At 45.6% G+C, this 14731-nt stretch overlaps 1 protein-coding gene across 1 annotated transcript in view; it reads right to left on the bottom strand.

Moving 5' to 3' along the window:
- The window catches only part of LOC134541869 (protein dachsous), a 650601-nt gene that overhangs the window by 108579 nt on the left and 527291 nt on the right, over nucleotides 1-14731 (bottom strand). The window contains exons 6-7 of the mRNA XM_063385570.1: nucleotides 6651-6656; nucleotides 2771-2949 (exon numbers count right to left, since the gene is read on the bottom strand). Coding sequence (XP_063241640.1) covers nucleotides 2771-2949; nucleotides 6651-6656 — 185 coding nt within the window. The remainder of the gene's footprint in view (nucleotides 1-2770; nucleotides 2950-6650; nucleotides 6657-14731) is intronic.

Below are 14731 nucleotides of genomic sequence, written 5' to 3'. Positions count from 1 at the left end.
ATAAAGCCCAGTTATTGAATATTCGATTATTTTTCCACATTAAAAAAATATATACGCTTGAATGAAACACCAATCAAAATATAAAATTAAGCGTCAAATATCTTAAGAAATGCTCAGTATTATCTCGAAAAAGGATTTAATATATGCAAAAATAACCATAGCCATGTGTTGTACTAAGATACAATAACTTTCTTGTAGTGATACAAAACCATTTATTTGAAAAAGGAATCTTTTGTGAGATTATGTAAATATATATATATATATATTTTTTCCTGTGTAATGATGAGAAAAACGGAAAGTATCAACTTGGCGTGTGAGACAAGGGCCTTAAAGCTGTCTCTGAATGAACTCGCTAAAATGACCGAGTGAGTGTGTTACCTAGCGGTACTGGTGCGTAGGTGCTGGAGGGGAGAGATATGGCCGCGGGAGGAGAGGGGGGGAGGCAGGGGCGACAAGACCGACTGGCCGCATCGACCATGCATCATCGCCGCTAGAAGGGGGCTAACCCCCCACCCCTTCCTACAACAAAATTCCCCTCGCCGGGTCGTTAAGCATCTGGACTCCGACGGCAGAACAAACGGCGCTATGTTAATGACCCCCCCCCCCCCCTTCTCTCTTCGGCCGCCAGTCGGAACTCTGGCGCGGCTCCAAGCGAAGAGTACGCTTTTGAAATCCCGCAGTTAATTTACGGGAATTTTTAACAAAATAACAGAATAACAAAATAAAGGGAGGTTTCCCCGTTGTTCCACATAACCGATTCTACGTGAAATCAACGCCAGATTCTAACAAGCATGTAAAGTGCATGCAAGTAAAAGTGAGAAGAGGAATTTTTATTAATACTCAGATAAAGTTGTTTGTAATTTCGCGTCTTTCGAAGTAAGCCAATTCAAAACCTGAAAATTTATGAAGACTTGTGAACAATTTGTAACCAGTGTTATTCCTTAAATTAAAGTGAAACGTTTTAACAAAAGAAAGAACGTTAAAAATTGTCCGAGCACGTTTTTAATTAATTTACTTAACTCTTTTGGATATTAAATTAATTCAACAATGGGTCGGTTCACAAATTGTACAACAAATAACAAGTGTAGTTATTTAATACTGGAAGTATTACCGCAAACTACAGAAAAATACTGCTAAAAGAAATAAGATACAAAAAAAATATAGACTATAGTATAAAAAAATTACCAAAAAATGGTTATGTATAGGTTCAGCGATTACAATGCATTTTATGAAACATTGTTAGTCATGATTTACTGAGAATGTACGGCTTACATATCTAGCGCAAAGCTGCTGTTAATGCGACTCAGTACATACTAATGTGATTCTGTGAAAAAAATATATTTAAATTAAAATATGAGAATTTTTCTATCTTAACGCACGTTTTTTTTTTTAAATATTTTACTAGAATCATAAACTGCCCCACTTTATTGTCGTTATTCTAATAGCGTTGTTAGTGGGGGAGGGAAGGATGGGGCCATTACAAACTACACTTAATCTAATCTTACAGTAATTATAAAGTCACACATACACATGCTTTACCGGGAAATCAAACCCAGAACCCCTCACAGAGGTTGGATAACCATATTAACAAACTATTCAACCCAGTACATTCCAGTGATTCTACAGTAAGCAATACATTGTTCATAACTAAATTAGTACATTAATAAAAATTAACGCGCTTCTAAGAAGCTCTTTAAGAATTGTAGTGATTTCAGATACACGTGGCTATTATTAAATTTACTTTTATCCCGTTGTTCACGCTATTGTCCGAAAATCAAACTTATGAAATTATTCTACTTCAACATTGACAAAAAATGCAAGCAAAAAAAAAGAGTAATTAAGACGTTAAGAAACACCTTATAGCATTGTGAAACACTCGCAAATTGCATGTGCGAAAAATTGCTTTTGCCAAAATCCATTTTTGTCAATAATTGACCCTCCTGTGAATTCTGACATTATAAAACCCTGCCTGCATATCTTAAACGTAGCGGTGGGCCTAACAGTTAATTTCGATTAACATGGTCCACTGTTACAGCTCATGAGTGATAACAGTTACCGAAACCAAACAAACAACTTTGTAGAAATACAGCATTTGCTTTGTATTTTCCCCATAAATATATAGGGACTGGAAAACGTTATCGGTTCAATAACCTCCAGGATGGACTCCACCATTATTGTGATTTTATACTTCTTTGATCGTGGGTCTCTAATTCACATGCAGTCCTCCAGATTAACAGTGAACCAATGACAGAAGCAGCACTAAGGTATAATTATTTGAATCTTTAGCATGACACGAAATGAATCCGCGAATTTTGCAGGTCTCTAATAACAATTAAGAGTTCCGGAAATTTCGCGGCTTCCTCTGGCCTCAGGATATAATTCAAAGTTATAGGTGTGCTCGACCCATGTTTACTTTCCCATTGGTTGATTTTTTAGCGAGAACATTTTTATCCTTGTTATTTGGCACTACCTGATTCACTTGCTTCTCTCCTAGCTGGCCATCGTCGGCTCACGGTCGTAGAGGGGCGTGTCCAGATAACTGCGGTCCAATCATGAACACAGTGCGACAGTGTGGAGGTTTGCATTCTAGCTTGCGACTAAATGAATGCGCGAAAATTCCGTGGCTCTAATAATAATTTATAGTGCAACTAAATTATACGTACGGGAACACAATATTACTTACATAAATACACTTGAGAAAGTTTTTTTAACACAATTGCTATGACTAATGTTGTTGTGGACGTGGGAGGGAGATCAGTCGCGCGCTCACCTGCGAGTGTCCGTAGGCGGGCGGCTCGCCGCACGTGGCCATCACGTTCAGCAGCACGGCGGCGCGCGTCTCGTGGTCCAGCGGCGCCGCGGTGCGCACGACGCCCGACACCGCGTCCACGGCGAACAGGCCGTCCGGGTCCCCGGAGTAGATGGAGTAGCGCGCGGCGCAGCGCGGGCCTGCGGGGAACAACCAGGCCCTTTCACACACCGCCTCCTCCTCCTCCTCTCCTCCTAGTGGTCCAGCGGCGCCGCGGTGCGCACGACGCCCGACACTGCGTCCACGGCGAACAGGCCGTCCGGGTCCCCGGAGTAGATGGAGTAGCGCGCGGCGCAGCGCGGGCCTGCGGGGAACAACCAGGCCCTTTCACACACCGCCTCCTCCTCCTCCTCTCCTCCTCGTGGTCCAGCGGCGCCGCGGTGCGCACGACGCCCGACACTGCGTCCACGGCGAACAGGCCGTCCGGGTCCCCGGAGTAGATGGAGTAGCGCGCGGCGCAGCGCGGGCCTGCGGGGAACAACCAGGCCCTTTCACACACCGCCTCCTCCTCCTCCTCTCCTCCTCGTGGTCCAGCGGCGCCGCGGTGCGCACGACGCCCGACACTGCGTCCACGGCGAACAGGCCGTCCGGGTCCCCGGAGTAGATGGAGTAGCGCGCGGCGCAGCGCGGGCCTGCGGGGAACAACCAGGCCCCTTCACACACCGCCTCCTCCTCCTCCTCTCCTCCTCGTGGTCCAGCGGCGCCGCGGTGCGCACGACGCCCGACACTGCGTCCACGGCGAACAGGCCGTCCGGGTCCCCGGAGTAGATGGAGTAGCGCGCGGCGCAGCGCGGGCCTGCGGGGAACAACCAGGCCCTTCACACACCGCCTCCTCCTCCTCCTCTCCTCCTCGTGGTCCAGCGGCGCCGCGGTGCGCACGACGCCCGACACTGCGTCCACGGCGAACAGGCCGTCCGGGTCCCCGGAGTAGATGGAGTAGCGCGCGGCGCAGCGCGGGCCTGCGGGGAACAACCAGGCCCTTTCACACACCGCCTCCTCCTCCTCCACTCCTCCTCGTGGTCCAGCGGCGCCGCGGTGCGCACGACGCCCGACACCGCGTCCACGGCGAACAGGCCGTCCGGGTCCCCGGAGTAGATGGAGTAGCGCGCGGCGCAGCGCGGGCCTGCGGGGAACAACCAGGCCCTTTCACACACCGCCTCCTCCTCCTCCTCTCCTCCTCGTGGTCCAGCGGCGCCGCGGTGCGCACGACGCCCGACACTGCGTCCACGGCGAACAGGCCGTCCGGGTCCCCGGAGTAGATGGAGTAGCGCGCGGCGCAGCGCGGGCCTGCGGGGAACAACCAGGCCCTTTCACACACCGCCTCCTCCTCCTCCACTCCTCCTCGTGGTCCAGCGGCGCCGCGGTGCGCACGACGCCCGACACCGCGTCCACGGCGAACAGGCCGTCCGGGTCCCCGGAGTAGATGGAGTAGCGCGCGGCGCAGCGCGGGCCTGCGGGGAACAACCAGGCCCTTTCACACACCGCCTCCTCCTCCTCCACTCCTCCTCGTGGGCTGCCGGCGTCCTGCGAGCTGGGGTCCCTCCGACTGCGGCAGTCAAGTGGAAACTCAAACCAATTGTGTCCCATGCCCAGAGAGATCACACGGATATCTGGCCCTGACACTCCGGTATGCAATCAACGTATCAAGAGTGAAATTACAAGCAATGTTATTGTTATAAGTAAGAATAAAAAAAAAATCTAGAAAAGGGAGTAATTCACATTTATTGCGTTCCAACATTTAGCCTACTCTGTTGATGCATTAAAAAAACATATATTATGGTGGTGTTTTGACAATAAACGAGAACGCACGTCCACTCTTGTTGTCGCGACCCGAGACCAGACCCTTCGCAAAGCACTGGCGCTGGTCGCTCGCTCCTGTCACCGTTCGCAGACGCCTCATAGGAACGCGACGCGTTACGAACTGCTGTGCACAGTGCAGTCGCCTGGTCGCCTTGTCGCGGTCGCCGGTCGCAGTCGCGTCAAAGGACTCCGGCCCCGACGAAGCCCTGCGAATATCTGACGCGGTGACACAGATGGACAGCTAGGACAGGGCTGATAGGCCTCCAACCGGACCGCGGGCTCCCTGGGTGACTTGAGTGATACATCGGGGGTAGGCGAGGCGCCAGCAGTACTGATGAGGTCTATAAAGGCTAAGGACACAGCCAACTGTCTGGTTACCTGAGGGGAGCTAGGTAGCCGATGCTAGGATGTGTAGCCTCAGACCACAGCCAGCTAATAACCCACACACCTGGAATAGAGAGCGCAGGGCAGGCAGGCTACACTGAAACCTTTTTCCACTGGACACACATACGGTGAGCAGAGCTTCAGAGGAAACCACTCTATTATAAAACTGCTGAAGATGTCAGTTTGTTTACAAAAAGCATTTAAAAATGTGCTAATGGTGGTAATATTTACGTATTTCAAACTATTTTTTTTTTCCAGAGATTCGAAAGGGGTAAAACGCGTGTTTTCAGAATAACTTTTAAACATGAAACGCCCTTGAAACACCCAAGGGCTCTTGCATTACATCTCTATCTTCATGACGTTATGGTTCCCGGTCAAATATCATAGTGCACTGGGAGAAGACTGCGCGCCATCAGTTCAGAGGCGATACCGCGCTAGAAACACCAGCGAGCGTCGCAATTATCATCCCGCCTCACCGACACAGATAGGCCCCTGACTAAGCATAGGTCTGGCTGTACCGCGATACGGCGTGCTGAGCTTCGGGTGATAACACGCTAGATCAAGATTTCTTGAACGAGTCTGGTTATCAATAACATTTAAACTCCGTTGCACTTTCCTATGCACGGTTCGTTTTATGGTTTCATCTCTTAACTTCGTATTTATTTATTTTTGGACAGTGAAATACGCTATTATTAGAGACCTGCAAAATTCGCAGGTTCAATGACCTCCAGGATAGACTCTACTACACTCTACACACTCGGGCAAATGCCACCTGTTCATTGGCTGCTGACTTGTGAGTCGTCTCGACTGGGTGGCCTGTGATTCGACACTTCTATGAGTGAGGGTCTCTAATTGGCCCTCAGTCCTCCAGATTAACAGTGGACCAATTGCAGAAGCAGCGCTAAGGTATAATTATTTGAATTGTAGCATATCACGAAATGAATCCGCGAATTTTGCAGGTCTCTAGCTGTTAGGTGTGTTTGCAGACGCTTCTAGGCATATGAAATATTGTAAATACAGAATTAAGTGGAACAGTGAAGTGAAGGGAGCCGCTCTAGGTCGGCGCCTGGCGCGTAGAGGCGAAGACGCGCACGATGTGGCCGTGACAGTCGACCTTAGCTTCCAGAGCCCCGCGCAGGCTCGGGAGTGATGGCCGCGCGGAAGGGCGGGATCGGCGCGACTTCGCAGCTGCACGACGACAACTCCCGCGGGAGACCCGAGAACAACCTCTCGCCGCGGGCGGCCGCCGTTTAGGACAATGGCGGGGCTCGGCCCGAGTGTGGATTGGGTTCAATCCCGCAGGGCCGAGAAGGTGAATTAATCATTCGCCTCTCTCACGTCACCGACAGCCACTCCCCTCCTCCTTCGCGAACCCCCTCTCCGCCGACGAGGCGCTCTCGGCCCGAGAGGTCTCTGCACAACGTCGGATACACCTGGCTCAAGCGCATCGCACGAAACGGCTTCGAAGGAAAACGGGGCCCGTCTAAAAATTTTGCATATTTGAGCTAGCCAACCTATTACTTGATATGGAAAATTCCAATCTGCAAAATTCTTAACTTACAAAACTACGTTCCGAAGACTCTCACACACTTATCTGGGAGCCCTAGAGCTACAAAGTTGTGTTTTGTCGCCGTCGGTAAGTGTTTAGTGTTGTCACTTACGTCTGTTATAATTTCTTGATCGGCTTGGCTACACCTACTCATCTCTCTACCGACTAAACGACGTGTGGCCCAGAAATATGAAGCACAACGCCATTGCATACCTGCCAGGCCAGAATGGTCTTTGGCTGCGAACGTCTGACTGGTGACTGAAATCTATTCTTTTTTTTTTTTTTTACAGAAAATTATAAATCGTTTCCGCAAAGATTTTTTTTTCTTTTTTCACTGTAATAAAATAAGTGAGTGAGTATTTCAGAACTCGCCAGTGTTGTGTAACATCTAAGCTCGGTAACCAGCAAATTCATGCGTTCTTGTGTTGCAAATACACTTGTGATACGAAACTCGAACACGATATTTAATGTAGAACTTCTTTAAATAATCCCGAGCGTGATAAATATATACGGAAATTGTGGTTTCAACTATATTTCTTGACGCGAATCACAACACGTAGTTTTCGCACCCGCCGCTGGAATTCGCTACCGGAGCAGCTACGTCGATTATCAAAATCATTCGATTTGCAGACCGTAATTTTAAACTATAAAATGAAACGGCTACGATACAAGCGAAAATAGCCTGGAATAAAAAAAATACTAAATAAACCCCGGCATTGAACATGATTTTCGACCAAGAATTTTATTAAAATACTACCCGTATTGTTCAAATTCATTAAAAGGTATCCCTTTGGCTTTGTGAACTTTGGTTCGCGCCATCCGCCACAGATTGGCAGCACCGTGGTTACACATTTCCGTTCCACGCGACTTCAGTTCCATTCACGAAATTACTCACACCAAATGCCGTATACCGAAAGCTAAAGCCTTACATACCAATAAATCCAAGACGGACTAACTTATTAAGACAATGGTCATAACATTTTTTTTTTAATTTGGAACGAAGTTGATTGAAATATCAAAACATTTAAACAAACAGCCGAAAGTTGTGTTTCCAAACGTTTCCAAAACGACGAGAAGGGGGAAGAGAAAGGTTTGGGTGAGGGGGGGGGGGTGAGAAAGGGGGGGGGGGGAAGAAAGGGCTGATATTGAAACCCCGGCCCCGCGGTGCTCTGGCGGCAATGAAAACGCGAGCTCGAAAATCCCATCGCCACAAATCACCCGCGGAAGTTGTTGCGTAATGTCTGCGCTCGCCCCGTCGCGAAAGGTGAAAGATGAGCTCGGCGAAAAGAGCGCATCTCGACCTTGCGGTCAACATCGCCGAAGCAAGGTCGCTCAGGTCCTCTCTCCCCCCTCCCCCTTCCCCCAATCGACTCTTAATCTTCGAGATGGATGCGCTAAGCCCAAGTGCGCCGACGGGCTAACCTCCGCAGGCAGAACTACATACATGGACAAGTATTTGCACAAACATTCCTTTGGAAACCAGTTGCCAAGAAATAGTTTGTAAATCATACTACATGACAGATATTGTAACTTTGTGAAATACGTTCTCGAGATGATAATAATAAGTATTTCTTCCGAAAATTGACGTATCATTTTATGTTTTAATTCATGTTTCGTTAAACCTTAATTTTTTTTAAAACCGTGGAAAAGATTCAACGATTTGACTTTTGTTTCATTAATACTGGAAAGCTATTTCCGGGAAAGGTTTACAAAAAAAACTTTAACTATAAAGGTTTCCGGGTAAGAAACCATTATTAATGCGAACACTATTATTGTAGTGATACAGGCCATCTGTAATAATTAGAGACCTGCAAAATTCGCAGTTTCGATGGCCATCAGGATAGACTGCACATACCCCTGTACACTCGGGCAAATAACGCAAGTTCATTGGCTGCCGACTTGTAAGTCGTCTCAGCTGGTTTGTCTGTGATTCGATAATTCTTCGGTTGAGGGTTTATTAACTGGTTGAGATTCGTCCAGATGAACAGTAAGCCAACAGCAAAATTATCTAAGAGGTATATGTGTTTGAATTCTAGCCTATCACCGAATGAATCCGCGAATTTTGCAGGTCCCTAGTAATAATCCGTTTTTAAAAAAAAAGTATTACAGTGCATGTTCGCAGTTTGCGAGTGCCGAGACCGCCGGCACCCAGGTCCCCGCAGGACTGGGGGAGGTGGTGTGTGTGATTGGTAGGGGAGTGGGGGAGAAGGGGCGGGGCTTCATCCCCCCCCCCCCCCCCTCCGAGGACCGAGCAGTCTCGCGAGGTGTCAGTGAACCGGAGCGGGCGATGCCGATGATGACTGGTCGACTTCCCATTGTCACGACCCCCGCTCGGGTGACGGGCCTGGTGTTTCCCGCCCCCCCTGCCCCCCCCCCCCCCCCTGGGGAGCGTAACAAGGGCGCCGTCCTGATTGGCGCTGCGATTCCTTCGGGCGCCCTTAAGCGACCGCACACGGGAGACCTAAGATGCGCATAAAGTTCTGCCATTCCCGATTACACCCGAACAATTCACCTACGGCCAACTTCGGGATTTTGTTTTATTTTTTTTGCAGGAAAAAATGTAATTCAAATAGGTATTAAAAGTGGTCGGTTAGGTTAGCTACATTAAAACACATTGAAAACACTATGGACGGTTAGTTAGGGTAGTGTAGCTCAGTGGCGTAGCCAGAATTTGTGTATGGGGGGTGTTAAGAAGCATGCACCCCCCCCCCCCCGGGAAAATTAGGATTTTAAGGTGTAAAATAGTGCTATTTTAGCAGTTTTCGTTACTTAAATTTAAATATTGTAATGGTAAAAATGTTATTAATTTTAATATGAAATTTGTTTGAGCGATGAATAAGAAATTAATTAAAGATTTGGTTCTAAGGGCGGGGGGGGGGGGGGGTTTTGAACCCCTAAACCCCCCCCCCTGGCTACACCCCTGGTATAGCTACATTAAAATAAACAGAGAAATATGAATATTAATAAATAAACCCGAGGTTGGCCGAAGGTGAATTGTTCGGGTGTAATCGGGGATGGCAGAACTTTATGTGCATCTTAGGCTTCCCACCGCAACACCCATACACCGAGCCCGCACACGCGCCACTGCTTGGTTACTGGAAGAAGCTGCTTACCGTCCGATGGGACACAAACATCCACGTGAAATCACAAGATATTTATAAATTTGTAAATTTTCGTGAACACAACCGCATCCCAAAAAAAAAAAAAAAAAAAAAACAGAGTTAGCAGTAACACTTGGATCGGATTCTTACCCGGCACCTCCAACAGTTATGATGTTATTTTGTAAGCCCGTTTCCTGAATATCTTTGCAGCATTAAGTGCGGAAGTTAATACGAATGATAAAACAAAATAAGTAAAATGATTGAATATTTTATTACATTTTTTTCCATGGTTTTAAAAAAGCTATACTTAAATGATTCAGTGCGTCACCCGAACGTCTTGGAATACCGTCCCGGGACTCCCAACGAAGTCGTAAAGAGAGGCAGCAAAGTTTTTTTTTTTAAAAAAAGGGGAGTGGGGGGTGGTAGCAGGGGCGTAGCCAGGGGGGGGGATTTTAGGGGTTCAAACCCCCCCTCCCTTAGCACCAAATATTTAATTAAATTTCTTATTCATCACTCAAACAAATTTCATATTTAAAATTAATAAAAATTTTACCATTACAATATTTAAATTTAAGTACCGAAAACTGCTAAAATAGCACCATTTTACACCTTAAAATCCAAATTTTTCCGGGGGAGGACCCCCGGACCACCCACTTTAATACGGAAGGGGGGGGGGGGCATGCTTCATAACACCCCCCATACACAAATCCTGGCTACGCCACTGGGTGGGAGGGACTTGGGTCGACGATCGAGACAACAAACCTCTGGGCGAAGGGACGCACGAAACAATCTGTAAATTCGTCCCCTGCGACAGTGTGGAAACTGCTCCGATGAAAGCGAGAAAGACTCGAAAAAAAAAAAATCACTGACCCCCCTGCTCAGGACACGATTTCTCGACAAGGAATTCCATTAAAGTAACTGCCCATCTTGTTAAAATTCACTAAACATTTAAAACTGTAAAATTTCCCTTTGGCTTTGTGAAGTTCCGGTGTTCGCGTCATCCGCTGTAGATAGCAGCGGATCGTTACCACAACGCCGAAATACCATAACGTCGAATGTCAAAATTGACCACAACGCCGACAGCTAGAAAACTACTGTGTACCGCAACGCCGAAATAACAACTGAATGAATTTGTGTGTTTCTTAAATGTACCTTAACGCCGAAATACCACAATCAAACCTAAACTTACCTAACCTAACCTAGCGTAATATAACCTAACCTAACTTAACCTAGCCTATCCTAGCCTAGCCTAACCTAGTCTAGCCTAACCTAGTCTAACCTAACCTAACCTTTGTGGCAGTCCTGCAATGCCATTTTTCGGCGTTAGTGTATTTCGGCGTTGTCGTAATTCGGCGTTGTGTTACACAGCAGTTTTCTAGCTGTCGGCGTTGTGGTCAATTTGGGATTTCGGCGTTGTGGTGCGTCCCCGATAGCAGCATCGTCTGTTGCACATTTGCGTGCCTCGACTTTCCGTCGCATCGTATGTCGAGAGCAGAGATGTCGCGCATAAAAAATGGGATAGCGGACGAGAGAACTGTTCTGTTTATATAATTAACGCGGCCACGTCGATGAACCGGGTTCGATTTCCGGAGAGGTCCAAACCCAATTCCTCGCGTTGTAGAACTGTGTTGGGGGGGGGGGGGGGGGGGGGAGGGGGGGAGTGACGCGACGGACGTTGTCTGAGCGGAGCGGGTTATCTCAGGGCGCTCCTGTTTCCTCTCACCAAATGCGTTCCGTCGTTGCTTTATCTTATCCTTCCACCGTGCGTCAGTTTCCTGAGGCCGTGGCGTCGCCGAGACCTTGCTAACTAGTTTACTCATTGGTTTCTGAACACCGGCAATCAATTTCCAAAAATAATAACTCAAATTTGTTCTGTAGGTAAGCTGGGAGAAATCGCTGAAAAGGCATTTAAAAGCTTATTTAACAATTATAACTTCAATGTGTTACAAATTTAAAAAAAAAAAAAATATTGTCATTGCAAAACACCCTACAACAAAATTAAATCTACGTGTGTGTATACCGTGAACACTGAACGAAACAACACGTTTCATTACACCAAAAAAACCTCTACTCTACAAAGCCAGAAAACTGGAAATAGTACAATATATGCTTGCAAGACAACTGTGTGATTAAAATACGTATTTTTGTAGTGTTGTTTTAGAAGCTACGCAATAAACTTTAGATCACCATTTTCTACACTGTTAGAAAATAATACAGTAAATTTACGGACTTTTAAACGAAGAAATTACCTGAAATAAACTAAGAGTTCTTCGTTATTTTCGTAAAAAAAAAAAAAAAATACGGCGTACCTGCTCCAAATTAGGGTTTACGCGCTCCGTTGTAAACAGGGTAAACATGCAAGTGTAAGGAATGAGGTCGTTCTTGTCGTAGACTTAACAAGTTTTTGACGTGACAACGTCTAATAAATCGATGAACGCCAGCTGCACGCAAGAAAAAGTGTCCCATTCCTCTCAGTGTCCCGTTCCGATCATTGTTTCGTTACGCTGTGTTCCGTTACGCTGTCGGCGAGTGCAGTAATAAATGGTTATATTACAATAGACTAAAAAATTATGGGGATTCATATAATTGATGATAGATATTTGATTACATTTATTTATATAAAACTTGTTCATAATTATATTTAAACTTTATAGCTAAACGCCAGTTTTTAAAATAATTACAAGTCATCTACACGTGAACTGTTTCGTCGACTGTTTATAAAGTGAAGTGAAAAGTTAATGTGGTTTTCATTGCTTATTACAACAACAATTTCGGCAATAAAGGTTAATTATTCTTGCGTTTTAAAAATCTGACTACTAGTATAATTTCAAGTATTTATTCTTTTATTATTAAAATAAAAATGATTCAATTTTATTAATAAAAGTATGCATTCATTCAACAATGTTTTGTTATGACGTCACTTTAAACTATCGTCCGTAAACCAACTTTACATACTACCAATTTTTTTTAAATTGTTTATGTTGGTTTACCGAGATTATTATTGTGGATTCATGCTTAAGGCTAGTGAAATAAGTATCCGTTAATTTACGAACATAACTTTTTTTTTTTTAACGAGTATCCCTGAATAATTTGTAAGTAGCGTTCTTCGCATTTAGTTAAGGTGGAAATTTTTTTTTAACAGTGTACTAGCTGTGCTTCTTGCGCATTCCTCCGGGGGAGCGGGCAGTGTTTCGTTGGCAAGGGTCAGGCGGGAAGAAACAAAAGGAACGAAATGAAAACCCTTACGCCCGGATGAGATAAACAGCCCGAAGTTAACGGCATTGCCATCGCGGCGTTCGGCGAAGGCGCAGACGCGAGGAACATGCGTTGGTATTCGCGAACGGGAATGAGGAAAAGGAGGGGGGAGGTGGGGGGGGGGGAAGGTGACTGGCCGACCTGCAGAGGGAATTGGAAAAAAAAAATTCGAAGGGGGAAGGGGGGCGATCGAGAAGGAAGCGGCGAAACAAACGAGAATAATTAGGCGCCCTTTCGCCTCCTACGCGGGTCCTCGCGTATGACGGACGTGTCAATACAATACAGAGAAACACTTGTCTCGTATCGCAGGAATTAATACGCGGCACGGCCTTCTTTTGTTCTTCGCGGCTGCGACGGGTTGGCGATTGATGAAGAGAGAGGGAGATGGGGAAAAAGGAAGTTTGTGAAGGGGGGGGGGGGGGGCGGAGGAGAGATGAGAAACGGGCGCATGCTAGCTACGGCACGAAGATATGTGCAGGGGAAGGGAAACAAGGTGGTTGAAAGAAGTCCTGTAGAAAGAAGACAATGAACAAGAAAGGAGAAGTGGGGGGGGGGGGGGGAGTTTAGACCGAAGCAGAGAGAGAGAGACAGAGAAAAGAGTGGTCTCTCTCTCTCTCTCTGTTTCTCTTTACGGACGGGTTATTGCTTCGTGTCTTCTGGTCCCAAACACGGAGCGGCGTCCTTGAGTTTTTTTTTTTATTTATTTATTTATCGTTTGCAGCGCTGCCAGGCGGCAGTTGACCGAAAGTTTCGCCGGACCGCGCTTGGAATCTCGGCAGCTTGAGAAGCTGGTCCACGCAAATGGAATTTCGGCAACTTTGAGACGCTGGTCCACGCAAATCATATTTTATACATGCAAAAATAAACATAGCCATGTGTTGTACAAAATTAAAATATCTTCATTGAAGTATTACACACTATTTCTTGGCAACTAGTTTCCAAAGAAAGCTTTGGTAAAAGTATAGGAAAAATTTTTTTTTCTATGTATTGTAGCTATTTGAAAATCTCTCACTATGTGATCTTGGCCTTAACAAAAGCTGATATTTAAAAATATTCTATTAAAAATGTTATGGCATAAAATTTTTTTACCTACAAGGCGTTTTTCAATTACTATATTTCCCCCTTAATAAATCATCTTTTGATTGTATTGCGAAGCTAAACAGGACCATAAGTTATTTGTTTCGTATAGTAATTCTTGACTACAAGAAATTACAAATATTGCTATGACATTATTGATCCACAAAACGTGTACTTAGGAATAATATAAGGTACTAAATATTACGTATGAAACTACAATGATGAATATATAAGTTGGTTTGTTAAGATAAACCAAGGGCACCAAATGTCATCGCGCATTTCTCGAATAAGGTGTTTGTTGGCATACGTTCACGTTGACATAAGTTCTCTCATCACTCTCTCTCTCTCTGATCAGACATGCGGTATTCGTATTCCTTAGGTTTGATCCCGGTTACACTGTTAAACATTTCAACTTTAAATTTACGAAGAACGGTGGTTACAAATTATCCAGGGATATTCGTAAATTTGCGGCTACCTTCGTTGTTCTACGGACACGTGAGTTCACTTTGAAACGTGAATCCAAAATAATATTCTTGGAGTATTCCATACTACTTCAAATACTAGTTAGAACTATAATAAAAAATGGGTGCGTGTAGGTACGCGCGTGAGAAGTTATACTTCTTTGGCATCATTAAAAAATAGATTTTAATTGCATGCAAAAATAGTGCATGGAGTCCCTCCGCGCGGAAGAAGTGAAACTTCGTAATGTGGAAATGAAAATAGGAAGGGGTAGAAATTGATTTTTAGTGAAATCAT

The sequence above is a fragment of the Bacillus rossius genome, assembly GCF_032445375.1.
Source record: "Bacillus rossius redtenbacheri isolate Brsri chromosome 4 unlocalized genomic scaffold, Brsri_v3 Brsri_v3_scf4_2, whole genome shotgun sequence".
Lineage (NCBI taxonomy): Eukaryota > Metazoa > Arthropoda > Insecta > Phasmatodea > Bacillidae > Bacillus > Bacillus rossius.
The sequence above is the reverse complement of the archived record's forward strand: the minus strand, read 5'-3'. Positions and strand labels throughout refer to the sequence as shown.